Raw genomic sequence first — 26268 nt, 5'->3', positions numbered from 1 at the left:
AACCCTCAGTGTGTGAGAGAGACATTGACCGGTTGCCTCTCACATTCCCTCAACGGGAGATCTGGCCCGCAACCCAAGCATGTGCTGTGACTGGGAATTGAACCGGTGACCGTTCATTTCCCAGGCTGGTGCTCAACCCAGTGAGCCATGCCAGCCAGTGCAGAATAAGCCCTTTTAAAAAGGTTTGATGGGTATTACCAAATTTCCTTCCCAAAAGGGTGGAACCAGTTTTAGCTCCAAAAATATGTGCATAAAGTTGTCCAGTTTCTGACTTCCCACCCTGTATAGGCATACCTCCTTTTGTTGGACCCTACACATACTGTGTTTTCATCTATATCAATGCGGGACCGTCCACCAATGAAACGCTTATCACTTACTGAAGGCTCCGATGATGGTTAGCATTTTTTAGCAATAAAGTATTGTTTAGTTATGGTATGTGCATTGCTGTTTTGGACATAGTGCTATTGTACACTTAATAAACTACAGTAGAGGTTTCGGCCAAGATGGAGGTGTAGGCACAAACCCTTTGCTTCCTCACACAACCAAAAGGAGGATAACAACCAATCTAAAATCAATAAATAACCAGAAGTGCCAGAAAAGCAAACTGCATGGGGCTCTGACAACCAAGGAATTAAAGAATCAGTGAGCCAGGACAACTAGACCAGTAAGACAGGCAGATGGAGAGAACCCGCGGCGAGGCGGCAGACCTGCGGGCAGGGGTGGCTGAACGGGAAACTGAGACTCAGAGCTGATTGTAGACTACGGTGGGGATTGCCACAGTGGGAGACACTCCCAGTCTCATCACACCTTGGAAAGTGGGGCTAGACCCAAGCAGGCGAGGTGCATCTGTTCCCTCTCTGGCCCCTCCCCCACAGGCAGTGCTGCAGTGCAACTAGGACGGTTGCCCAGCCCTGGTGAATACCTAAGGCCCTGCCCCCTTACAAATTATCAGGTGCACTGAGACAAAGAAATAAGGCCCAAATGAAAGAACAGAACAAAACTTCAGAAAGACAGCTAAGCGATGAGGAGATAGACGACTTATCTGATGGAGAATTTAAAGCCCTGGTAATCAAGATGCCCCCAGAACTCATTGAGCTTAGTCACAAAATGAAGGAACAAATGAAAGGTAGCCAAAGTGAAATAAAGCAAAATATTCACAGAACCAACAGTGACAGGAAGGAAACCGGGACTCAAAGCAACAATTTGGAACAAAAGGAAGAAACAAACATCCAACCAGAACAGAATGAAGGAACAAGAATTCAAAAAAAAAAAAAATGAAGAGAGGCTTAGGATCCTCTGGGACAACTTTAAATGTTCCAGTATCTTAATTATAGGGGTGTCAGAAGGTGAAGAACGAGAGCAAGATAGTGAAAACTTATTTGAAGAAATAATGAAGGAAAACTTCCCCAATCTGGCAAAGGGAACAGACTTCCAGGAAGTCCAGGAAGCCCAGAGAGTCCCAAAGAAGTTGGACCCAAAGAGGAACACACCAAGGCACAGCATCATTAACTTGCCCAAGATTAAAGACAAAGAGAGAATCTTAAAAGCAGCAAGAGGGAAGGAAAGAGTTACCTACAAAGGAGTGCCCATAAGGCCCTCAGCTGATTTCTCGAAAGAAACCTCGTAGGCAAGAAGGGACTGGAAAGAAGTATTCAGACTCACAAAAGGCAAGGAACTACATCCAAGATGACTCTACCCAGCAAAGCTATCATTTACAATGGAAGGGCAGATGAAGTGCTTCCCAGACAAGGTCAAGTTAAAGGAGTTCATCACCACCAAGCCCTTATTACATGAAATGTTAAAGGGACTTATCTAAGAAACTGAAGAAGACCAAAAACTATGAACAGTAAAATGATAACAAACTCAAACTATCGACAAATGAACCTAAAAAAAGAAAAAAAAAAACAATGAAAACGAAAACTAAGCAAACAACTAGAACAGGAACAGAATCAGAGAAATCAACATCACATGGAGGGTTTTCAGTGGGGTGTGGGAGGGGAGGAATAGTGGGGAAAAGGTACATGGAGTAAGAAGCATAATTGGTAGGCATAAAATAGACCGGGAGAGGTCAAAAATGGTATAGGAAACAGAAAACTCAAAGAACTTATATGTACAACCCATGGACATGAACTAAGCAGGGGGGATGCTGGAGGGTTGGGGGTGCAGGGCAGAGGGGGGATAAAGGGGAAAAATGTAAAAACTGTAATAGCATAATCAATAAAATATACTTAAAGAAATAAACTACACAGAATAGTGTAAACGTAAGTGTTATACACACTGGGAAAACAAAAGAATGTGTGCGACTCACTGTGTTGCAATATTCGCTTTATTAGTGGTGGTCTGGAAGCAAACCTGCATCTCTGTGAGGTATGCCTCTATTTGTGAGCTCAGGCAACCATAACAAAGTACCACAGTCAGGCCGGCTTAAGCAATAGGAACTTCTTTTCCCACAGTTCTGGAGACTCAAAGTCCAAGATGAAGGTACCAGGAGTCCTGGTTTCGGGTGAGGCCTCCTCCTTGAGTCACACACAGCTACCTTCTCACTGTGCCCTTACACGGCCTTTCTTCTGTGTGTGTGCAGAGAGAAAGAGGGAGCGCCCTGGTGTCTGTGTCTCTCTTTCTGGCACCAGTCCCAGTGGACCAGGGGCTAGCCCTTATGACTTGATTTGACCTTAACTACCTCCTGAAAGTCTCTCTCTCCACGTATAGTCACATTAGGGTTTCAACATATGGCCTGGGGTGGGGGAGGGGAACAATTCAGCCCATAGATAACCCAAACAAAATATTTTCAATCTTTTAAATCTTTGCCGACATTGTAACGAAAATCATATTACCATATGGTTTCACTTTCTTTTGACTTCTAATGATTTAATAGCAATTTACAGGACATTTGGACAGTGTTATTTATCTCCATCCACTCATACACTTTGTCAATTTCTTATTGGAATAGTCATATTTACTTATCGATTGGTGAGTGCTCTTTATATGTTAAAGTTAGCATTAATCTTTATCATAATTTGAAAATACTTTCCTGCTTCCTTGCTTCATATCTGGTCATAATTCCTTTATCTATAGAATGTCTTGTAAAATTTAAATGTCATTTAAGTGATCATTGTTTCATGATGATTTAGCACCTTATATCCAACAGAAAGCCTCACTCAGTGTGAAATTATAATATTCGTCACTCATACCATCTAGTACTTTAATATTTTCATCCACTCAGAATTTATTCTGGCGTGGAGACGACAATGATCTGGTTATTTTTCTTGCCAACGTTAGGCAGGTGTCTCAACAGCAGGTGCTGAATAATCTCTATTTCTCCAGGGAGTTGACGTGTTGTCTTCACCACATTCTAAACTCCATCTTCATCTACTCTTGCAGCTTGGGCCGCACTGCCAAGGGTGCAGGGTGAGAGGGTGAGACACGAGCATAAGAAGGAAGTGAGACGGACAAGGTTAGGGCGTGAAGGGATTAGAGGTTTGGTCCTTGGGGATGCTTGAGCATTTGGGGTTTTTTATTGCTTTATTATCCTCAATGACACAGTGATAAATATTTTGTTAAAAAAATCCTTGTATGCACACATTTAGCCCGATATACACAGTGCTAGTTTTAGTGTGAGAGAGTTTTCAGGGCATGGAGTTCATACCTTTGAGGAACTATGCATTCCCTCATGACCTATTTAGCCAGGTCTCTGTAATTTCAGTACATTGCCTGGTCAGAGGATGAGGGAACATTACTCTATCACGTAGTAGAGTGAAGGATGGGGAGAAAGGCCAAGATGTGTGGGTGCCAAGGTGATGTCCAAAATCAAACACAAGTGCCATCTTCTCCTTGGAAGATGGGGTTCATCAGCCAGGCAGGAGCAGTTGTATCCTAAGCAACTAAGACAGGCTTGTGACTGGAGAAAGGAGTAAGTGAAACCGAAGACTGCATAAAGAACAAGAGTGAAATTACTTGGGTCACTCAAGTCAGAAGAAAGAGAAAGCTGGTTGTGACCTTGCTTTTCACATTTCCAGAGAATCATTTCCAAAGAATCAGGAAGTACATCTCCAAAAGAAGCAAACGCTAACTGGGTAGAAAAATGAAAGCATACAATTAAGTTGAAAATACAAAATTATAAAAATAAAAGGAGAAACACAGAAGAAGAAGTTGATGTGTGATACAAAACCCAGAAGGCATGCACGAACAAAAATGAGTCAATGTCAGAATGCAAAGAAATGTTAAGTGCATTTATGGCAGAAAACACCATAAAGGCACCGAACTGCGAATCGATTGAGAAGACTATCTATAAGTCAGATAATAAACAAAGCAGGATTCAAAATCCAGGAAACAAAAAAGATAAAATCAATGTCTAATTACACAAAAATGTTAATTTCTGTTTTGGAAGAGAACATCAAAAATCAAATGATAAGACAAACAATTTAGAAGCAATTAGTGACCCAAACAATAAACGAAAGTTAATATCTTTAAAATGAAAATACCTTTTAGAAATCAATACCTAAAAAGGCAGAGAACCCAGAAGAAAATTGCACAAATGACAGGAACATGGCATTCATAGAATAAGACTCATAGACAGCTAATTTGGATGAGGTATGACCCTATTTATGTGAAAAAATTACATTGAAAATGCAGCCCTACCCGGGTTGCTCAGTAGGCGGCCCCATTGTCCCTGCATCAAAAGCTTTCATTTTTGTTCCCTGTTCCAGGCCCTTATGAGGCACGCTCTCTCTCACATGGATGCTTCTCTCTCTTCCTCCCTCCCTCCCTCCCTCCCTCCCTCGCTCCCTCCCTCCCTCCCTCTCTCCCTCTCTCCCTCTCTTTATCTCTCCCTCTAAAAATGAATAAACATATACTCGAGGAAGAATTTTTTGACATTTAGGGTAATATATCCTGAGGGAAAAACATCAAAAAGAAAATGCACAAAACTGTTCATGGTGGTTAGTGTAGAGACTCAGGTTATGAGAAACTATTACTCTCTAACAACACACCATTGTATAAAGCATGAATGGTTTTATAACAAGCGTATATTACAGTTGAAAAAGTTGAACATATTTAAGCATCCAGAAGTGTAAATACATTCTGAACCCAGTTGTGATCCCCTGCTTAAACATGCAGGTACACACATACAGGGTTCTAAAAGAAACCCGGAGAAAACTGCCAAAATGTCCCCAGCAGTTCCCTCTGGGTGGTAAAAGTGTGGGGCGTGCCCTGACTGGTGTCGCTCAGCTGATTGGCCGTCGTCCCACAGCGTGGAAGATCGCCGGTTCCATTCCCAGTCAAAGCACATGCCTGGGTTATGGGTTCGGTGCCCTGTTGGGGCTCATGGGAGAGGCAACCAATGTACGTTTCTCTCTCACGTGAATGTTTCCTTCCCTCTCTTTCTTCCTCCCTTCCAAACTCTCTACAAATAAATAAATAAATAATGAACTCTTTTGGAAAAAGAATGTGGACCGTATTTTATTCATCACTTTATAAGTTTCTGCAACTGCACAACTGACCCAGTGAATATGTTCTACGTCCACTAATGGGAAATACTATTTTAGCAACAGAGACACGTCATCTCTGCATATTTTAGCATAAACAATATGCAACAGAGACACGTGATCTCTGCTGGTATGGGGGGGAAACCTGGCACACAAAGTAGGGTTCAGCAAATGAACCATGCACATGAAATTCCAAGCTCCTGTGTTACTGCACTCACCCTCGAGTGCCCGGTCCGTCCCAGCCTCACTGTGGAGAACACGTGTGGCCTTGATTTGATGTGACAAGTGCCTAGCAGGCACTTTCTTTCCCAAGGACCTTAAATAAAGCCCCCTTCGCCTCCTTGTTTTGCACGCTGTAGATGATGGGGTTGAGCATGGGAGTGAGGACCACGTACAGCACAGAGAGCAGCCGGTCTCGCAAGCCCGAGTATGCAGAGCTGGGAAGGATGTAGCAGAGCCCTGAAGTGACGTAGAAAATACAGACCACAGTGACGTGAGCGCCACAGGTGGAAAAGGCTTTCCTTCGGCCCTCAGCACAGTGGACCCTGAGAACAGCGGCCACAATGTGCATATAGGAGATGACAACCAGGGCGCAGGGGGCAAGAGCCACCAGAAAACCAAAGAAGACCAGGGCGAGTTCACTTGCCTGCGTGCTGGAGCAAGAGAGTTTGAGCAGTGGAGGGAGGTCACAGAAGAAGTGAGTGATGAGGCGAGGTCCGCAGAATTTGAGTAGAGCTGCAAGGGTGGTGTGGGTGAGTGCATTGGCCAAGGCAAGAAGGCAGGAGATTGAAGCTAGTCCTGCCCGGGTTCTTAAGAATATCTGGGCAAGACAAGCACGATAGGGCATGGTCCGCACTGGTGCCAGCAGATGCACCAGCACCTGAGGCACCGTGTTGGAGACATAGGCAGTGTCCAGCAGCGACAGGTTGGCTAAGAAGAAGTACACGGGAGTGTGGAGCCGGGAGTCCATTACAATGAGGCTGACGATGCCCAGGTTCCCAACCACAGCCACTATGTAGACCAGCAGGAAGATGGCAAAGAGCAAGGGCCTCAACTCCTCTGTGTCAGTCAACCCTTCCAGAAGGAACTGGGACACTAGGGTCCCATTTTCCAGCCACATGGAACCACGCACAGAAACCTGCACCTGTAGAGTCCCACAGAGACTCAGATGAGGGAGTAAGTTCGGAGTTCAATTGACAAAGGGAGTGGGGGGGGGGTGAGGGAAGGTCCAGAGACAAAGCAGACAGCTTTCAAGCTGACGGGATGAAGACTCAGGATTGGAGGAAAGGAGGTCAAGCTGAAGAGCCCAGCGGGAAGGTAGAGGCCAGCAGAATGGAAAGGGTAGCCCCCCTCAGCCCCCACACCAAGAGGAGGTGCACACGCCTTGACGTCACAGTGCACGCACCTCCTGTCAGGGTATCAGAGTCAACCCCTCGGAATCCTCTCCCTGAATAAATGACCCTGGACCTTGTAACTTTCCGAAAGGGCCCCGTTATTTCACCATCGCCAGTCCAGCAGAGGCCCAATTCAGGATCACTGATAAGACATCAGTCAGGTGTCTCTTTCTGCTCTTCTGAACCTTTCAGTGCCTTCCACATCACTCAAAGTCAAAGCCAAAGTCCTCCCCAGGGCCCACCAGGCCCTCTGTGACACACCCTCTCCTCTCCTCTCCTCTCCTCTCCTCTCCTCTCCTCTCCTCTCCTCTCCTCTCCTCTCCTCTCCTCTCCTCTCCTCTCCTCTCCTCTCCTCCCCTCCCCTCCCCGATCTTCAGGCAAGAAAGAGGTCTGTCAGCTCCTTGCCCCATATTGCATCTTCAGACCTATTTACCGAAGTGAACATCCTTGCCTGTTGCCGCCCTCCTCACCAAGGCTAATTTCTACAGCTGCCTCCTCTTCTCGATCCCTGGAAATTCTTTCACATGGGAAACTACTAGATGCCACTGAATTGTTTGCTTTAAAATGGTTACTTTCATGTTATGCCAATTTTACCTCAATAAATAAGGAAGCAAAGTAAAGATTTTTTTCAGGCATATAAAAGCAGAGATCATTTGTTATCAGCCCAACACCTGCACTGTAAGAAATATTAAGGACAGTTCTCTATAAGGAAGGATGATACGAAAACATTTCAGGTTCGATCCTTTGTCAGGGTGTGTGTGGGAGGCAACTGATCGATGTTTCTCTCTCATATCAGTGCCCCTCTCTCTCCCCCCCTTTGTACAAATCAATGAATGTATTGCCCGATGAGGATGAAAAAAATTGACACAGCGTGTCCACACAAAGACTTGAACATAAATTTTCCTATCCACTTCATGAATCATAACCCCAATTTGGATACAACCCATGCTGTGGTTAGACAAATCATGGTACACCTGTCCAGCAGAATACCACTCAGCAATAAGGAGGGATGAACTACTGAAATACCCAACTACTTGGATGGATCTCAAAATAACTACGCTAAGTAAAACAAGAGTACCTACTGTGTAATTCTGTTCAAATGAAATTCCAGAAAGGGCGAATCTAACCTACATTTGTTGCCTGGGGGCAGGATGTAGAGGAGGGGATTGGCTGTGAAGAGGCACATCCCCTGAAGAGGAGAATTGTGAGAGTGGTGAAAATGTCCTCTACCTCGACTTCATTTGTACACAGCTTTGTCATTCTCAGGAAACTGTGTAGTTAATATGCGTGCACTCTTCCGTAGGTACCTTTTGCCTCAACTAACTTGTGCAAGAACCAAACACAGAAAGGATGACCAAAAAAAAAACAAAAAATGAATGACAAAGTGGTTGCTTTAAATCAAACCATACCTATTATATTAAATGTGAATTTGCCAAATACTTCCATTTAGAAACAGACATTATTGGAAGGAGTTTTTTTAAAGAACCGCACTACTGGCTGTTGACATGAGCCACAGTTACAGTACAAAGACACCAATAAGTTGGACGTATGTAGGAGGATGGACAACGGCATAAAAAGGAAATAGTACAGAAAGCAGGCTGAGGTAGTTATATCAATATTAGACAAATCAGCCTTCAAGGAAAGCTGTACTACCAAGATAAAGGGATCAGTTTCATAACAGTAAAAGTAGGGACTGATCCATCGGGAAGATACAACAACCATAAATATGTTAATGCCTATTAACATATCTGCAAAATACGCGAAGCACACACCCACAGACCTCATAGTTGAAAGGGGCAGGGCGAAAATCACAGTTGGAGATTTTTAACATCCTCCCTCAGTGAGTGACAGGAGGAGACAACACAGCCCATTGAGATGGAGAACAGGGGCTGGCAAACTACAGCCCCCTGCCCAAGGGCGGCTCTCTGCCTGCTTCTGAATGGCCCATGAGCTAAGAATGTGTTTTCACTTTTAATGGGTAGTGAAGAGGAAGGCAGGGGAGGAGGGGAGGGATGGGAGTGGGGGAAGGGAAGGTGCGGGGAGGAAGAAAATGGGGGAGGAATGCGAAGAAAGAGCAGCAGCGGCTACAGTGACGCTTGTGACTGAAAAAGCTACAATTTTCACTGTCTGATTTTTACCTTAAAGGCTTCTTGGCCCCTGCCCTGGCTGCTGTGGCCCGGTGGATTGACTGGTGGCCTGGCCAGTGGGCCTAAAGGTCTCTGGTTCAGTCCCACATGCCAGAGGCAACCAACTGGTATCTCTCTCACACACTGATGTCTCTCTCCCTCTCCTTCTGCCTCCCTTCCCCTCTCTTCAAAAATAAATAAGTAAAACTTTTAGAAAAGTTTACGGCCCCTGACATAAAAGGCCTGAACCATATTCTCACCTACCTGAAATGCATTTCCATGTTCAGAACACTAAGTACGAAGTCTGAATTTTACATCTGTGTAGATCAGACACTCTTTTCAAGGACAGGGTATGTTCACCAGGATAAAGCATTTGCTGGGCCCAAATCAATTCTCATCGAATAGTTTAGAAATTAAAATCTTGCGGAGTATGCCATCTGACCAGCCCGGTGTGGTTCCCCATTTTAAAGGAAAACTTTCAGCCTTTCACTGCTGAGTATGGGGTTAGCTGTGGGGTTTGTCATATAGCCTGGTCTTTACGTTATATTGAAGTATGTTCCCTCTATCCCCACTGGGTTGAGAGTTTTACTTTTATCACGAAAAGACGTTGAATTAGCCCAGTGCGTTTTCTGCATCTGTGGCGGTGACCATATGATGTTTAATCTTTCATTCTATTAATGTGGTGTCTCACAGAGATTTCCATACATCGAAACGTCCTTGTTCAGTTCAGGAGAGGTCCTAGGCCCGGCCTGCAACGGGGAACCCCTCCTTTCCCCTGTCCCCCCGCCCCCCTACCGCCAGACCCGGTGGGGGATGGAGGGTGGGGGTGGGGGCGAGGGAGCATAGGGGGATAAATGAGTGTGACTCCTGCTGGGAATCCCCCGAGGGCTGGGCCCCACCCTGCGCACACAGATTGGGGCCTCAGCCAGGGCCTGGAGTGCAGCCCTTAGCACAGAAGCGCCTGAGTACTCCCAGAACTGGATGACAGGTGACCAGGGGTCAGCGAGCTGGTCTCAGCCGAGGCTGGCCTGGCGGTGCTGGCACTGACTAGGAGGCCCACCCCCAAGCTTGGGGCCCGAGGTCAGCCCGCCTCAGCGAGCCTCAGCAAGGACGCCCCTGTGCCAGAGCACCGCTCTCCTGGCAGGTAACAGCCCAGTAGCACAGTGTTTCTCCACGTGCACGGGGGCGGGGGGGGTTACACAGTGCTCTGTGGGGCGGAGCTCCATGAGGGAGCCCTCATTGGCTAAGCGGTCTCTGGGGTCTCCCGGACCAGGTGGCAGGAACCAGGCGCTGTCCCTGGACCTCCAAAAGGGGCGGTTTGCGCAGGCGCCTTGGAGACCCTGCGTCGGACTGCGTGGGAAGGGGTGGAACCTCCTGAGAAGGCCTCAGTCCATCCTCCGCGGGCTGAGAGGGTCGGCCATCAGGTGTAAGTCGAGCTCTGAGGGCAACCGGGAGGTTGCAGCAGCCATGGAGGCTGCAGACGAAGATGCAGGTGGTACGGCTGGTGCAGGGAGTAGCCTCGGCGGCCCTGAAGACCAGTGTGGCACCGGAGGCCCTAACAGCCGTGGTCTCCCCAGCGTTCTGGAAGGTCACGGTGGTCTTGGCGACCCTAGTGGCTCTGGTGATGTGGACACCCAGAGCGGCCCTTGCAGCCCTGCTGACCGGGGTGTCTGTGGCACTCCTAATGGCCAGGGTGCTCCCCACAGCCCCCCTTGCCAGGGCGACCCTGGAGACGAGGAAACGATGGGATCAGCAGCCATTGGTGCTCCCAATGTCCAAAGGGCTGCACGTGCCTCAGGGCCAGCGTCAGTGTCTGTAGGACCAGGAAACCGGAAGATGACCTTGTATCCTTTCCAACGCGCCCCTGAGGCCCGGTGGCCAAGGGATGGTTCAGGGACATCGCGCAAGGCCAGGGTCTGTCTTTTGGGGACAGGGCACAGGGCAGACGTGGGGAGACAAAAATGGGAGCGGGGAAGGGAGCCTGGGGTAGGCTGGTGGGAGGGGAGTGGACACCTGAGGAGGCTGGAGGGTAGGGAAGCAGGCCTGAGGGAGTGGGGGAGGTGGGACGGGATGAACTGAGTGAGGAGGGAGGCAGGCGTGGAGGTGGCCTGAGCGGAGGTGGCTTGAGCTGGCAGAAGAGGGAGGGTGGGGGTGGGAGGGAAGCTGGGGGTGGAAGACTCCAGGGGAAGGCTGGGGTGAAGGCCAGCCTCCGAGGTGTGAGGAAGCCTGAGGCTCGGCCAAATTCAGCTGCGGACGGTGCCTTAACCACGTCTCCCCCAGCAAGCTCACTGTGCCTTTCCGGTGCCCCCTGGAGGCAGAGATAGCCCGCAGGTCCATGGACCAAGAGGAGCAACACCAGCTGCAGGCGGTGGGGAAGGAGTTCAAAGTGAAGGGCAGCGTCCTGGCTGTGTGAGTTGTAGTAGGGGCCCAGATGGGGGCGGGGGAAGCGCTGAAGGCCTGAGAGCTGCCTTAGGCCTGCCCGAGCAGGGCTCTGTCATGGATACGATGATGCACTCAAGGGTTAGGTCTCAGGAGGGGCCGTGGTGTGCTGGGTGTAAGAGAGAGTCGTCACCTTCAGCTTGATTTCTGCCCCTCCCTTTCAGCCGATGGACTGCAGAAGACCCTGGTCTCCTCCGAGTGTCCGTCAACGCCTTCCTGGAAAAGCTTTCCGTGGTGATGGGGAACATCCAGCGCATTTGGCCTCTTTTTCCACCAGGTCTCAGCCAGGAAAGGGGGTCTGGGGCCTAACCCTGTGACCCCTCCTAGGCAATGCGCAGGGAACGCACTCCTGGAGGAGCGCCACGCCACTCTCTTACTGGGGCCTCATTGTTTGCCCGTGCTGGCATTTGGCTCTCTAAGCCCACTTGTTTTATTTCCCTGTTGCTTGAGGAACGGGATGATTAAATGTTTGCTACTGCAGAAAACAAAACGGAGCCAGTGTTCGGTGTCTGAGTGTCTGTCCAGCTTTGGCGCCTGCGCATTTCCTTGTCTTTGTCTTCATGTTGGCGGGGTGGGGAGATTCTGGGACTCGGGGAGGAGCACACAGCAATCGAAGACAGTTAGGGAATAAAAGGAAACGAAAGCCAACTGTCCTGACATTCCGCATCAAGAGCTGTCAACATTTCGAAATACTTTTGTACGTGTATACTTGCATTTATACATTAAGTGAATAATGGTAACCCAAGTGCCCAAGATTATTTGCTACAAGGATGTTTTTTGCGGGCTTAGCATTCATCTCTTCTGAAAATATTTCATGGAACACAGGAATAGGACCTCTTTGTCAAAAAAAACTTTTCCTGAGGAGGCTGTTTAGTGAGGTCTGGAGACAACACAGCGCTGTGAAAAACAGCAAACTCAGATGGGGGTTGGGGGGGCTTGGGGGGGACAGAAACGGGAAAGCAGACTTGCAAGGAGAGAGGGACTGGCTTTTCGGTGGGCAGGGGGGGTAGGGAGACGGTGAAACGTTCTCAGGGTCCTCAGAGGGCATGGGGGGTGTGGACCCTGGGATTGGAGGGGTGACTTCCAGGAGCTGGAGGAGGAAGCCCAGGGAGGGAGGTGGATTCCAGGGACTCGGGGCTGTACTCCCTGGGACCTGGGAGTGGATTCCAGCAGATGGGGGAGGGTGGACCCCAGCAGCAGGCAGGTTGACCCCAGGGGCAGGTGGGTAAACCATGGGAGCTGCAGGGTGGACCACACCTGTTGGTGGGTGGTCCACTGGGCCCCAAGAGCTGGAGGGGGGCAGCTAGGGCTGGCTCAGGGGCCCGGAGGGTGTAGGCTGACTGGCCGGCATGGGGGGCAGAGACAGGCTTTGGAGCCTGCCTCGGGGGCAAGCCATTCATCAGTGTGGGTGGCAGCAGCTTCACCCCAGGAGGCCTTGCCGGGAAGCTCAGCAGGGAGAGGGCTCCTCCACATTACAGTGGAACTGAAGGAAGAAGCGCTTGGTTTCCCGGTTCCAGCGAGTCCAAAACTTGCCCTTGGCCTTGTCAGTCTGCCTGCTCGGCCCCCTTGGAGATGATGGCCTCTTAGGGCTCGGCCACCACGAGCAGGTACTGCCAGCACCAGTCTGGGAGATTGCTCCTCCGCTCATAGGAAGCGGTGCTGAGGCATGATGCCATCCGTCATCTCGGGGTAGTAGATCTGGAAGAGCAGGCTCTGCTGGCCATCTCTGTGTCCCTCTGCTCAGTCACCTGGTAGCCCGGGTGGCCAGCCTTCACAAGTTTCTTCCCCTCCTCCTTGACCTTCTCTGGCGCCACCTGGCTGGGTGCTCCTTAGCTGCTGTGGCTGCTCGCCGGCCACGTTGGTCCGGTGCTTTTTCCCCTGGGCGTGTGCGAGGTAGCCCCCGTTGTTCTCGTGGAGCGTCAGGCACAGCTTGCATTCACAGGAGCCCAGGTCCAGAGTCAGTTACAGCCTTGACCCCACCATGGAGTGCTGAAGCTGCTGGCGGCTTCAACACTTAGGTCAGGTCACAGAATTCCTCTATTCCAAACCTGCTCTGGGATCCGCTCTCCCCCGGGGACAGCCAAAGCCTTCACAGCGGCCTCCACAGTGGCCTCCACAGCCCTACGTGATCCGGCCCCCGCCCCCCGCTGTCCTCCCCTCCCCTCTCCACCTTGCTCACTCTGATTCAACCACGTTGGCCTCCTGCCACATCTGAGACACATTAGGCCCACTGCTGCCTCAGGGCCTTTGCACTGGTTCCTTCCTGTCTGGAGCTCTCTTCCCCCACCCCGGAGATCCACCTGGCTTACTCCCTCATCTGTTTTGGGTACTTCTCAGATGTCACCCCTTCAGAGAGGCTTTTCTGGCCACCTCATTAAAATTGCCTCCCACCTCTCCTGTCCTCTGCATGACCTATCACCCCATGCAGTATCCCCAGCTCCGAGGACACTGCCCGGCACAGAGTAGCCCAAGGCACGTTTGTTTTTGAATAACCTCCCTTCCCTGAGTCTCATGAAAAGCCAGTCTCTTGAGGCCCAGAACCTTCCTGGCCTGTGCCTTCTCTCCTCCTTGTGCATTGATGCAAAAGCCTGCATCAATGGGTGGGGGAGGGGAGAAGAGGTTGGTAGTTAACTGTGATGGATATACAGCAGGGACAGGAAGGAGTTGCCAGATTCGAAGGAGTTTGGGTGCATTTAAACCACTGGGGGTGAGGGGGTTGAACGCAGTGATGACTGTCGGAGTCGCTCAGGAAACCAGGCGGATGCAAGCGAGCCAAGGAGCAGGGTTTATTAGCGGGGAATAAGAGGGAAAGCGCGGCCAACCGAGGGCGGCTGGGGAGCCAACCAAGGGGGGTTTAAGACTCGCTCGGTTGTTCTTAGGGCAGGGTTTTTAAGCTCCGAAACCCGCAGAGGGTAGCTGTTGGGGTGTCAGAGTGTGATTGGCTAGGGCTGGTTTCTGGGTGCCGTTTCTGCTGACCAAGACATTGTTCTTGATACATCTTGTCAGGCTCAAGGTAATGCTGCATCCTGTTATGCCGGGTAGGCCGACCCCAGACCCCAATCTTAGCCGGGCATCTGTGTGTCCTGGGTAGGGCCGGCAGGCAGTGTCCCAGGCTACAGTTTCCCACAGTGCAGTTTTCCCGCCTGGTGATTTTCCATTCCCCCTAGGCCTACCTAGTCCTGTCAATGGCGTGATGCACCATGTGTCTCAGCAGGGTTTCCTGGCTGCCTGGAGCACAGCCTGAGGAAGGCCAGGGAGGCCAGCAGTGGGTTGCCAACACCTGGGGAGGGGAGTATCGACGCCTAGAAATGGCGAGGTGCAGGTAACTTAAGTAAATAGGTGGTTGGGATTATAAACAGCAAGGAAGCCAGGGGCTCTCATACCACCTGGGCACAAGGGTAGGAGGCCAGGGGTATTGCTGCTGCTGAGGTGGGTGGCTTGGTCCTGTCACCCCTTCCCTGCCTCTGGGGCTCAAAACCTTGATGAGGTGTTGATGAGCACTGATGAGGTTTTGATGAGCGCTGATGAGGGAGGACCAGGTGTGAGCCCCCCTCCCACAACGAAAGAATGGCCCAGGGCTGAGAAGCCCCCTCCTGTCTGGCTCTGCTACCCTGAGCTGTTGCTGGACGTGAGGCTGATGCTCTGTTCCAGCTGCTGGCACAACGTAGGTGAACGGTGAAGCAGACAAGTCCTTGGAAAGACACAAACTGCTGAAACCAGGACAAGAAGAACAAAGAATATCCGAGCAACTCTGTATCAAAGAAGGAAAATGGACTCACACTTTAAAACCTGCCCATAAATAAAGCTCCAGGCCAGGTACCATAGTTATTATTTCCACTACACATTTAAGGAAGAAACGGTGCTAGTCTCGCCCCTTTTCCCCCCCCAGAAAATAAAAGAATGGGAGCAATATTACCGAGAATCCAAAACCAGACAAAAATGTCAGCAAGAAGGCAACTACAGGCCGTTATCTCCTCTGAGCATCGATGCAAGGAAATTAGCAAAAATGTTTCATACCAGATTCCACTGTATATTGAAAGACTAATGCACCATGACCAAGTGTGGTTTACCCTAGAAATGCAAACTGAGGGGCTAACATAGCCTGATTTCAGGACGTTCTCCAAACGCACAGCAATCGAGATGGAGTGCAAGTGGTGCCAGGGTAGCCACCTAGATCCAATGGCACACGGCCGGAAGCCCAGAAGCAGACCCACCCATATATGGTCGATTGATTTTTGGCAAAGCTGTCAAAGATAAGTCAGTGCGGGAAGCATCACCTCTCGAATCAGTGGTTCTGGAATATCCACATGGGAAAAACAAAGCTGGACCCCCTTGGCTGCTGACCTGTCCTGCGCAGAGATTAAGTTAAAATGGTCATAGCTCTACATGCCAAAGTGAAAACTGTAAAAATTTGAGGGATCATAGGAGAGAAATCTTTGGGACCTTTCGGTAGGCAATCAGTTGGCATAAAAAAACGCAACTGATTTCTGGGTGTTAATTAATGTTGTATCCTGCCACTTTGGTGAATTGATTCATCAGTTCTAGCAGTTTTTTGGTGGCATCTTTGGGGTTTCCTATGTACGGTATCATGTCACCTGCAAATAGGGACAGTTTTACATCTTCCTTTCCAACTCGGATGCCTTTTGTTTCTTCTTCTTGTCTGATCGTTGTGGCTAGGACTTCCGGTACTAGGTTGAATAAGAGAGGTGAAGGCGGGCGTCCCTGCCTTGTTCCCAATTTCGAGGGGAACGCTTGCATTTTTTGCCCGTCGAGTACGATGATGGCAGTGCGTTTGTCATGTATGGCCTTTATTATGTTTAGGGATGATCCCTCTTACCCCACTTTGCTGAGAGTTCTTATCCTGAATGGGTGCTGGATTCTCTCAAATGCTTTTTCTGCACCTATTGATATGATCCTGAGGTTTTAATCCTTCATTTTTGTTCCTGTGTGAATCACATTTATTGATTTGCGCATGTTGGATCAACCTTGCATTCCTGGAATAAATCCCACTTGATTAGCATGTATGATCTTTCTGATGCCTTGCTGTATTCAATTTGCTAATATTTTGTTGAGGATTTTAGCACCTGTGTTCATCGGGGATATTGACCTAAAATTTTCTTTCTTTGTAGTGTCTTTATCTGGTTGGAGTTGGGATCCTGCCGGCCTCGTAAAATGAGTTTGGGAGCCTTCCCTCTTCTAGAATTTTATGGAATGGTTTGAGAAGCAGAGGTGTTACTTCTCGGAATGTTTGCTAAAATTGACCTGGGAAGCCATCTATCTGGTGCTGGGCTTTTTGTTTGTTGGGAGTTTTTTGATTACTGCTTTAATTTTACTAGGTGTCATCTGTCTATTCATATTCTCTGATTCTTCCTGATTTATTTGGAAAGGTTGTATGTTTCTAGGAATTTATCCATTTCTTCCAGGTTGTCCAGTTTGTTGGCATGTAGTTGTTTATAAAAGTGTCTTGCAATCCTTTGTATTTCCTTGGCATCGGTTGTTATTTCTCTTTCAGGTCTGGTGCTGGTTCTTTGAAAAGTCAAGACTGACAAACCTTTACCCAGGCTCATCGGAGCAGCCAGGGACACCCGGACTGCCCTGGGCACCAACGCCTGCAGCCACACCGCCTGCACCTCGGTCTTCAGCCCGCACCGTTCCTCGTCCTTGACCTCCGGCTTTCTGTTTCCCAGAGCTGGACAGAGGCTCCCCTCACACCACCCCCGTAGGCAGTTGCCCCCCTTGGCGTGTGACGTCACTCGAACTCCCCTGAGCAGCTGCTCAACTGCTCCCTGCCGCCACTTCCCAGCAGCCCCATCATGCCAAGCCCCTGGTCACATGACTGATTCCTGCCAAGCCTGCCCAGCCCCAAGCTTTCGGGTGAGCCTCAAAGCCTGTGCCAGTGCCAGCCTGGCCAACCTCCCCTTGTGACCAGCTTGCTAACTGCCTGTCCCTTTTCATTGAGTGCTGGGGGTGTGTCAGGTGCCTCAAGGACTCTCCAGGCCTGTCTTCCTCCCAGGGACCCACACATGGCCTGAGTCTGTGTGGGCCCAGCCGGGCCCAGCCTGAAACTGATTCCCAGCAGGGGTCACTCCTGGGCCCTGTGGGCCCTTGGGCACCCCCAGCCCAGTGCCTTGGGGAGCCAAGATGGATGGACTTTGTTCCTTCATCACCATTTGTCACTCTCGGCCCTGTTAATGCAGGTGCCTGCCAGCCTGGGGTTGGGGTGGCAGCTGCCAGTCCCACGCCTCTGCCCTGGGGCTCCCGTGATCCAGCCACACACACTGCCACATCTCCAGCCCTCGGAACTGGGCCGGCTCCTCCTGGCCCAGCCCAGCGGCTCAGGAGGAACCTGCTTGCACGAGGCCTGCAGGGGCAGAAGGACCAGCCCTGGGACAGTTCCCAGTTGCTTTGCCCTCTGCTGGCACAGCCCTCATGCGCTCCCCATCCCGGGCTGCAGAGTCTTCCCTCTCAGGGTGGAGGACACGATGGGAGGCTGAAGATTCCAGAGGTGCCAGGGACCCTCAAGTGGCATGGAGCCCTGCTCGGTGCTACTGTACTTCTCCTGTCTGGAGGGGTGTCGAGTCAACCTGGAAGTTACAGCAGGAGGCAGGCAGGGCCTACAGGTGAGGGTAGGGCTGGGAGCCAGCATTTACCTAGAGGGGTGTTTCTGGGCCCATATCACCCCTCTGCCCACAAGTCTGGAGGGCGACCAGAATGATGTATCTAGCAAAGTTATCCTTTGGATATGAAGAGCAAATACAGGCTCTCCCAGACAAACAACAACTGAGGGAATTTATATTACCAGCACTGCATTATAAATAATGTGGAAAGGGACTCCTCTACCTAAAGCAAAAAGACGAAATTTAAAAAAAAAAAAAGAAAAAGAAAGAAAGAAAGAAACTGTGAGTAAGGTGACAAATGGAACGAGGAAATCACACCTCGGTCTCAGAAAAGGGTATTAAGCACTTCATTATGACATAAAAGTTAAAGGGAGAAAAGCATTAAAAATAACAAAACGTGCAAATAGGCAATGAATGCACAACATGAAAAGGGATCACGTGTGATAACAGCAGCACGAAAGGGGAGGAGGCAAGGACTGAACTTGTACCCGTGGATGAAGATAAGGAGCAAAGGCAGAAAAAGAGGACCATTGTGTCTATGAGGCATTTTATACACGCGTAATGGTAACCAGAAAACAAAAGTCCAGAGCTGAGCTATGAAACATTAACAAAAAAGGAAATGGAAAAGAAAGACCATAGAAATCCCCTACACACTAAGATAGCAGACAGAAACATGAGGGAAGAGAAACAACGGAGAGCCCTGGCTGGTGTGGATCAGTGGATTGAGCACCGACCTGTGAACCAAGGGTGGCGCTGGTTCAATTCCCATTCAGGTCACATGCCTGGGTTGCAGGCCAGGTCCCCGGTGGGGGGGGTGTGAGAGGCAACCACACGTTGATGTTTCGCTCCCTCTCTTTCTCCCTCCCTTTCCTTCCCTCTAAAAAATAAATAAATAAAAAATAAAAGACCTTAATCTTAAAAAAAAGAAATATTGGAGATACAGAGCAATCAGGATCAAAAGATGAAATGGCTCTAGTAAGTAGTCGTGTATGAATGGTCACTGTAAATGGGCTCAACTCACCAAGCAAAAGGCACAGGGTAGCAGGATGGATTTAAAAGCAACACACAGCTATATGCTGCCTTCAGGAGACCCGTCCCAGTCCCACAGACACGCAGAGGGGTGTGGGGTGTGAAGGGGTGGAAGACGATGCCCCCAAGCAAATGGCATCCAGAGGAGACTGGGGTTAGCCGTGCTCATGTCAGACAAAATAGGTATCAAGACAAAAAGGTAACAAGAGACAACAGAGATGGACATTTCATAATGAAAAAGAGGACAATCCTTCAAGAAGACATAACACTTAATATAAATGGACCCAACCTGGGAGCACCAAAATATACAAAACAATTATCGACAGACCTAAAGGGAGAAATTGGCAATAACACACTAACTGTAGGGGACTTTAGTACCTTTCTTACAGCAATGGGTGGATCATCCAGGCAGGAAGTAACAGGGAAATATCGGCCTCAAATGACATATTGGACTGGATGGACTTCACGACATTTCGGGAACTTTCCATCCAATAACAAGAGATGGAGAGGACATCACCCTGAGAGAGTTTGGACTTTGAGTCGCCGGTGTTGCTGACAGTGGGTGTGTTTTTATTCGTTTGGAGGATGGTTTCATCATGGCAGAGATGAGACTGTCACTGCCACCATAGCCTGAAAACTTACGTGATAGATTAATACACGTAAAGCACTGGAAACGGTGTCTGGAACGTAGTGTTAGCTGTTACTGCACATTAAAAGCATACATACAGATGTGCAGTAGCCGAACGGAGGACGGTGCTGGATTCTGTGGCTTGGCTCCTCACCAGCCTTCATCTAGTGAGCCTCCTTCTGCTGTGCACACCAGAGAATGAAAACCTGCACTTCCCTGGCTCCTTTTGGAACTAGCGTTGTGGGTGTGGTTCAGGTTTGGTGGGCTAATTGCACTTGCCTGTGAATCGGAAGGCAAAATGAGGTGAAGTCAGCTTCTGGCTGTTCTTTCTGCAAGTCGCAGGGGCTCGCATTTCCAGAGTGTGTGAGTGTGATGAGAGGCAGGGTGCGTGCAGTGGTGCGCTGGGCCACTTTGGCCCTGCTGGTGACAGCAGCTCAGCAGCATCTCCGAGCAGCTCGGCATTCAGAGACGTCATGGCGGTAGCTTGAAATCGGCTGTGGTGGGAGTGTGTGTGTGCATACACCAGGGCCATCAGCAAGTGCTACAGTCAGGGTTCACCCTGCCTCTGGAGAGGTCACTGTTAAAGGTGCAGCATCCTCCCCAGTGGCCCGTGCAAATCTCGTGGCTGCAGTGTGGCTCTGGAACCCAAACACTTCCTGATACTTGGACCATAGCAAGGGGTATGTGTTCCTGGAACGGGCAGTGGATCAGCAGCTTCCTGAATCTGTCCCTTCCTTGTGACCTGAGCACCGGCTCCCCAAGCAGGTCATTACTGTGGTGTTCTGGGTCACTCCCAGAGCCTCAGCCTACATTCCATTCTCCCAGCCCTTCGTTTGTTTTGTAAGCTCCTGTTTTTCTGTGTTAAACTCCCTGGGTAAAACTCACCAGAGAGGTTTGAGATATCTGGGAATGAATCATGACTGATACTTGAGGACACCCCAAATAATTCTAAGATGCCTGCATCTACCCCTGCAGCTCTAGCCAGGGCACCAGCAGGAAACAAGTGGGAACCTTTTGAAGTATTTAACTGAGGAGTGCTTAATGAAAAGACCATCTAGAGGGGTGTGAGCAGGCAGGGCCAAGGGGCCAAGAAGCAGTGGTGAGTGGGAGTTGCCTCGTGTGGGCTCCGGAGAGCTGAGAGTTAAATCATCAGAACTTTGGGAGCTGGATGTGCACTGGAGCCAATAAGAGAGGCTTCTTTTACTTTATTCTCTGAACCACTCTATTGAGTTATGTTTAACAGGTAAAAAGCTGTGCACATTTCATGTATGCACGTCTATGAGGCTGGGGAGAAGCCCACACCTGGGCAACCCTCACCACCATCAAGGCCATAGACATACCTTCAACCAAAGTTTCCTCCCACCCTTTTATTATGTTTTTGTGTATGTGTGGGAAGAATACTTATCATCACACTTAACGTAGCCAATTTTAAGAACCCAATTCAGTATTGTTGACCGGAGGCACGGTGCTATACAGTGATCTGCAGAAGTCATTTATTTGCATAATAATTCAAATTTCAATGATATGAACTTACGATGAAATGAATTAGACTTTCAAAAGGTAAAACCCTTCATTTTCTAGTACTGTGCTACATGTTACTGTCACCCATGCTCTCGCTGTTAATTTTGCCTATTGCAACTGTATGGTGGAAAACTCTACAAAGGCGAGCCAGTCTCTCTGCAACACTGTTCCGCGATGTCCGCTGGTGGCTTGAAATTGGCCAGGGTTAGAATATTGACACCACAGAAACTGGCAAATGCTACAAATCAGGCCTCGGCTTATTGTTTCGTCGATGGCCTAGCTTAAGCAAGTGATGGAGGAAATGTTACTAATAAGATGAGCTGTACCGAAAAGACGAGCTGTGTCATCCATCTGTGGCTGCTCCAGTGTGAGTAGCATAAACATTTGGGGGAAATGCTTCTGCCACAATCTAAGACTATTATTTGACTCAGAAAAGAAGTTGCGTATGTCGCTGATGGGTGTGTGTCTGTGTTGTTTCCTTTCTGCCTCACTCATTGATTAACGTGAATGAAGATCTCAAGCAACGTTTGAGTTCAGGGTTTGGCAAACGCCAACTAAAACAATCTGTGAGAATCCATGAAGTCTATAAAATTTACAAGGAAGAGATCGTTCTATTTGATTATTATTTGTAAACTGTGTACTACACATTCTTTGTGAGTGAGAATTATAACAGAGTTAGAATTAGAGTAAACCTATTTGCACATGTATATGCATGCTTTTCAATCCCACCACCCTCCCCACACCACAGGGAACAAGCTGTCGACCATTTGCCAGCATGCCACAGCTACCAAGGGATGGTCAGGCTCCAAGGGAAGCCACCTTCTCTATAGCAATCCTGGGCCTAAATGTAGGGGCCCAGGATTGCTACTGCATCCTGGTGAGAGCTGAGGAATGCAGCCCCTCCCAGAGCTGCAGGGAGCCTCAGAGGATGAGTGTTAGGGGAGGGGGCTACAAATGCCCTTGGTTCTCACTCCCCCCACCCTCTGGTCTCTTGCCAGCGGCCTCCATTGGCTGAGCCCAACTGGCAGCCTGAAGAAGGGCGCTTCCTGAGTGGTGCCATCCATGTGGGGCAGCCTCTGAGGCACAGAGCAGAGCTGGGTAAGGGCAGTAACCAGAACAGCAGGTAGAAGGGCGGTTCAGAAGTAGCAGAGAGGAGCCTAGACGTGGCCTGTGTCACCTCCTGGGCTGAGGTGTGACAGGTGGGGCCTGGCACAGGAGCATGAGCAGTCAACACCACCAGTGAGGCCAGCTGGGGAAGCACTGTCCTCCAGGCAGGGAGCCCAAGGACGGGAAGGGGGCACTCTGAGGCGAAGTTGAGAAAGTGGAATGACACTCACCAGAGGCTTTGACCTCCGTAGCTGCTTTGATTCCTGCAGCTTAATGAGGGCATTTGTGAAGCCAGAAAAGAAACCAGTGTTTGGGCTGCCTGTCACTACCAAATCCAATAAGCAATGACATTACTTGAATTTTTATGGGCACTTGATTCAGATGGCTAGCAATCTGAGAAGATGGTGGGTTCATACCCTAACAGACCATCTTCCCTTCTTATTCCAGGCTAGACTTTTTATAATGGGGAATAAACAAGGTGCAGTGAGGGCCTTGAGGTTCAGGGAGGGTTTGGTGAAAGAAGCTGCAACATTCCTGTCCTGGGCAGTTAGCTGTTCCCAGGGGCAGGTCGTCATCTGTCTCTCCCTAGAAGACAAAGGCCCGGATGCCTCCAGTTGTTCCCAGGCGGTAATCTCTAGCCAGTGCCCCAGGAGGTGGGCTGGACCAGCCTTATCTGTAGTTTCTGAAACAATAGCTTTAACATATGCATTACTTGCTAGGCTTATAACTTTTTACCTGAAGCTAAAATTTTCCAACTCTTGAGTCCCCTATCATTTAGAGTTGAGTTGCTTTAAAGAATTTTTGATCACAAAATCTTAGTTTACTGCCTCTGTCCTGTGCCTCAGCTGGGAATACCTGTGAGACCTTGGGTCCTCCTCTGTCATACCCATCAGAACAGCTAGCATGGATTGTCAGTCGGTACAGACATTGTTTCTATGTTTGGTCACCTCAATCCTTGGCTCCCTGTTAAAAATATCCACGTTCCCTCTGGCAATGGGCGAGGACACACCTGGCTGGTGCTGTTGCTCTTGTATCAGTCAGGGGCAAAGCAGTTGTACAGTCCTTAGATCATCCTGGCTTGTTGCTTGTTGCCTGTGTTGGTGGCCAGAGCTGGTTCATGCCTGGGGCACATAACAAAAGTATTCACGTAAACACAGACGGAGTCAGTGAGGTGCACCCTGCTACTATGCACTGAACGTACAAGTCCTCTCTTCCGCATAATTGGAATACATTGAAGCCCTGACCCCGGGCAAATAGTGTTTGAAAATGGGGCTTAGATGAGGCCATGAAGGCAGGGCCTGCACGATGGGATGACGCCCAGCCATGAAGACACTGCCCACTACTGACCTCCCAATTTCGGGGAGAACCCTTTTCTTGGAAGTCATATGCTTCCCCTGATGTTTTTGCACCGTCTTTGGTTTTATGTGGGGGAGGTTGGGAGGCGGTAGCCCTTACTGCCTGCCTGCAGCAGCATGGTTTGGGAGCTGCTGTCAAGGCCGTGGGGGTGGAAAGTTCTAGTTAATCTCTTGGGAGTGTCTCCGTGGGCACTTGGGCACTTTCAGAGCCCATGCTCAGGGGAAGTGAGTTAGTTTCTCAGTTGGCCGGAGGGAACTGGCTGCTTGGCGGACAGGAGCTCATTGGTACGTTTTTCAGAAACACTAATAATTCTCAGAATCCCAGAAGTTTGAGGCTGGCAGAGACATTTTAATAAGACCATTTTCCCCCAGCATGCCACCCGCCACTCACTGTTTACTAATAGACACACACAGGGCCCACTGGGACACGGACCATTTCTTTCCCTCGGGCACGCCTCTCTAAGTCCTAGCCATGGTGGCCCTCCAAGGCTACACTGCCCACGTCTTGACCCTGTTTCCCCAGCCACATCCACCCTATTTTTCTTCTCCCCTTCATCTGAACCTCCTCTGCCACTCAACACCCCAGGTTCTCTCAGAACAATCTCTCTCTTCCAGGATGGGCGTGGCCTGTGGGGCCTCAGGCAAGGGGGGCGGGGCTTCATGAGCGCACCTCGTGCCTCCCTCAAAACAGGGTCTCCCCAGGGACCCCAGCTGGACAGACTGTGTGGTAAGTGTGGCTTGGCGGGAACCAATCCCCTGCCAGGAGTCTCCCCACAAGTTCTGTGTGCGCAGGCGCCACCTCTGGTGAGGAGGGTGGGCGGGGTTTTGTGGGAGGGTCTGGTGGCTCACCCTTGAGAGGAACGTGTGTGTTTTGGTCTGTGGTGGGCACAGGAAGGCCATGCAGGCCCCCGGCCGCGATGATGACGAAGGCTCGGACAGCATGGTGACAGGTGCAGAATCTCCCAGTGGCCCAGGGGACTCCATGGGCCCTGGAGACGCGGACAGCACCGGAGCCGAAAGCGCTGCAGCCGGGAAGATCCCCAGGTCGACAGAGCATCACTGGACTCAGGGCCGGCTGGAGAAGCCTCTGACTCTGACGGAGACCTGGGAAGTGAGGTACTGGAGTTGTATCCTTTTTGAGGAGCTCCGTCCCTCGCGCCATGGAGGTAAAGGGAGAGGGGTGGGCAGGAGGTGAGGGGATGCAGAAGGATGGGCGGGAGAGGCTTCGGGTCCTCGTGGCAGCGGGGTGGACTTCTGGTGGGACGGAAGGGGATTATGGGGACCCAGGGTCGCTGGGAGAAGCAGCTGCGGTGGCCTGGAGACATGGCGGGGTGGCCCGAGGAGGACTGTGGTGCAGAGTTCCTTTAAGGGTCATCCCGGAGCGTCTTGGGTGTCCTGAGGGTGAGGGACAACCTGGCAGAAGACTGGCTTCTGACAGGTAAGGGGGCCTGAATCAGAAAGCCCGTGTAGATGGTGCCTTTACCTTAACTCCACCAGCACCCTCACGGTGCCCTTCCTGTCTAACGTGGATGCCGAGGTGGCCCTCAGGTTCCTGTTGCCAGGTGCTGACCTCTACCGTGGGATGGTTCTTTGGGAGCTCTCGGTGACTGGCAGTGAGCTCTTTATGTAAGTACTTGAAGGGCCTGAGTCAGAGTAGCAGCAGGAGACGGGGCCAATCTCTGCTTGAGGGTCGCTCCATTGGAGAGGTGGAGACATCAAAGGGTCGGTCTAACTACGGAGGGCGGGGGGAGGGGGGCACCGGGTGTGCCCCAGACTGAGGACCTCCCCAGTGAGGGAATAGGTCTTAATTGACACGGGGAGGGGGAGGGGTTGGAGTGAGGAGGGCCAGGAGTTAGCACCTCTGAAGTGATTTTCTTTTCCCCTCACTCTTAGCCGATTAACTTCCGAAGATGCTGAGCTCCTGCAAATTTCCACTTTCTCCTTGCTCATCCGGCTCTTCATCGTGAGGCATGTCATGCAGCACCTTGTGTTCCCGGGTTTTCGCTAACTTTCAGTACAGAAGAGCAGATTGAAGCCACAGGAGTGTCTGACCCTAGGCGGTGCATCCATCCCTAAGGCCATGATTTCTGCAGTAGTTGCGACTTTACTTGGAGGGAACGGGGCTGATTGTTTGCCTGTACTGGCTCTTGGGTGCTCTCACTCTCTTCTTTGGATTGGTGCCTGAAATATTCCCTCCTGCAGATAATAAAGCTGAGCTAAAGTTTTGTGTCTGAGTTTCTTTTCAGCATCCAGATTTTCTTGATTTTGTCCTTGGGTGGGAGGGGAGAGGTTCTGGGGTTCAAATATTCAAGTAGTACAGGCAACTGAATACAAATTAGGAAACTAAAAGAAAATGAAAATTACTTGCTACTTCTCCTTCAGCATTAACTGCCATCAGCATTTTGGAGTACTTTTATAGAGGTGTGTGTCTATGTTAATGTGTAATAGTCGTGTAAACAAGCAAGGCTTATCAGGTTAACATTAGCGGTTTTTTCCCCCTGAGATGTCCCCATCGAATATCTGGGCCTTACGTCTGTCGAAAAACTCTTTGAAAACATCTTACTGAATG

General features: G+C 50.0%; 2 protein-coding genes and 2 pseudogenes across 2 annotated transcripts; 2 read left to right on the top strand and 2 right to left on the bottom strand.

The window, feature by feature from the left end:
• Nucleotides 1–5772: 5772 nt before the first annotated feature.
• LOC123823089 (olfactory receptor 3A1-like) lies at nucleotides 5773–6603 on the bottom strand. The gene has a single exon (XM_045845407.1). The coding sequence runs from the start codon at nucleotides 6601–6603 to the stop codon at nucleotides 5773–5775; it is 831 nt and encodes a 276-aa protein (XP_045701363.1).
• Nucleotides 6604–12479: 5876 nt separating this feature from the next.
• Nucleotides 12480–13401, bottom strand: LOC123823088 (annotated as a pseudogene).
• Nucleotides 13402–23326: 9925 nt separating this feature from the next.
• Nucleotides 23327–23478, top strand: LOC123823146 (annotated as a pseudogene).
• A 1119-nt stretch (nucleotides 23479–24597) lies between these two features.
• LOC123823087 (EKC/KEOPS complex subunit LAGE3-like) lies at nucleotides 24598–25707 on the top strand. The gene is made up of 3 exons (XM_045845405.1): nucleotides 24598–24815; nucleotides 25197–25325; nucleotides 25593–25707. The coding sequence occupies exons 1-3, from the start codon at nucleotides 24598–24600 to the stop codon at nucleotides 25705–25707; spliced, it is 462 nt and encodes a 153-aa protein (XP_045701361.1).
• Nucleotides 25708–26268: the final 561 nt, after the last annotated feature.

This window comes from Phyllostomus hastatus, unplaced genomic scaffold (genome assembly GCF_019186645.2).
Source record: "Phyllostomus hastatus isolate PE091 unplaced genomic scaffold, TTU_PhHast_1.1 phas_contig_471, whole genome shotgun sequence".
Classification (NCBI taxonomy): Eukaryota; Metazoa; Chordata; class Mammalia; order Chiroptera; family Phyllostomidae; genus Phyllostomus; species Phyllostomus hastatus.
This window is presented reverse-complemented; position numbering and strand designations above follow the sequence as displayed.